Here is a 1375-nt window from a genome sequence, read left to right on the forward strand (position 1 = left end):
CGAGCCGCTCCAGCGCCGCCGCCTTGTTTCTGGAGATCCGCTGCAGCTGCTCGGGACTCCGCGTTACATCGCCGCTCTCCAACTTCTGTTTCTTGCCCTGAGACAATACTTTAGTATATTTGGTTGAACTCTGTGTTCGCTCGGCAAAAAGACCGGCCTTTTCAGCATTTAAAAAACAAAAACTAAGGCAAGCTATGCTGGGAAACATGCTTATTTATGATATCATAGGAGGTTTTCTCAAAAACGCATGCTTTTTGTAGCATATACACAAATGATACACCATATGGGTTTGCATTCGCGACTATAATTCATGCAATTCTGAGTTAACTTACAACTGAACAGAACAGAAATGAAATGTAAGTTGTTTGAAGTAATCGCCACGCGCTTTTGTTTAGGCAAGTGATGTAAAACTAGGAAGCGTGTAAACTTTAGCGGGTTTAACGATAAAATAGCGAGGTCTCAACCAGAGCCAATTCTATGCGCTACATGAATGACAACATGCTCCACAGATTAATAAAACACGAGCACTCTCACTCATAATTCACGTTAAATGTGTTTTACTCACAGATGCATCCTCTGGGCATCTAACTATCTCGTCCAGATCTCTTTTTTTGGACATGGGCGAAAACAATGGCGTGATACTTTTCTGTCCAATCATTTCCACAAATAAAATGACTGTTTAAAAGAAATAAACTTGAAAAGCACAATCAATACGCGAGGTACGGAGTTTGAAGAGCCGCACTGTCTCCCGCCAGATGCCTGTGACGTCACTGCGCGAGGGCGTAACAAAGTAACACATTCAGCCTGTGTCGGGTGACGAATAAGATCAAGATTGATACATTTAAAACTTCGCGCAAACCTTATCTTATAATGGCACACTTTCTAAGTAAAGTATCGAGACAAAGAAGCGTTTTCTGTCATACAGAAGAGACTGATCGTGTTTTTGGAACCTAGTGTATCTGTCTCTCGGGGGGATCAGAATATGTATAGTGTTTTAAAAAAAGAATTTTCTTTATTACAACACAAACTTTCGGATTCAGTCATTTATTATTAATTAATTTTTTATTATTTTATTATTATCATTATTACTTTTACAAAAACAATTATATTTTTAGGTAGGAATAATGTGCTGTCAATTTTTAAGACTATAATTCTAAAATTGTTTACGATGGGCACAATTTTTGTTTGAAATGTTAAAAACTACTTTCAGTGTTTACCCTCATGTAAATGTTTTTTTTATTTTATTGTTGTTTTTAATGATTTATTAAATTTTATTGCTGTTGTTTTATACTTGTTGGTATAGTTCATTTAAGTTGATTTTGATATGAATAAAAAAGCCTGGTAGCGTGGTATGGCTGTAATGTTTTGTAGGCTA

General features: G+C 36.6%; 1 protein-coding gene across 1 annotated transcript in view; it reads right to left on the reverse strand.

Moving 5' to 3' along the window:
• Positions 1–750, reverse strand: part of LOC107702903 (uracil-DNA glycosylase-like) — a 5590-nt gene extending 4840 nt beyond the window's left edge. Inside the window, 3 exon segments of the mRNA XM_016505338.1 lie at position 1; positions 4–97; positions 566–750. The exon segment at position 1 is cut by the window's left edge and continues 79 nt beyond it. Of these exon segments, the coding sequence (XP_016360824.1) occupies position 1; positions 4–97; positions 566–658 (188 nt within the window). The 5' untranslated portion in view covers positions 659–750.
• Positions 751–1375: the final 625 nt, after the last annotated feature.

The sequence above is a fragment of the Sinocyclocheilus anshuiensis genome, unplaced genomic scaffold (assembly GCF_001515605.1).
Source record: "Sinocyclocheilus anshuiensis isolate Anshui unplaced genomic scaffold, SAMN03320099.WGS_v1.1 scaffold238, whole genome shotgun sequence".
NCBI classification, from domain to species: Eukaryota; Metazoa; Chordata; class Actinopteri; order Cypriniformes; family Cyprinidae; genus Sinocyclocheilus; species Sinocyclocheilus anshuiensis.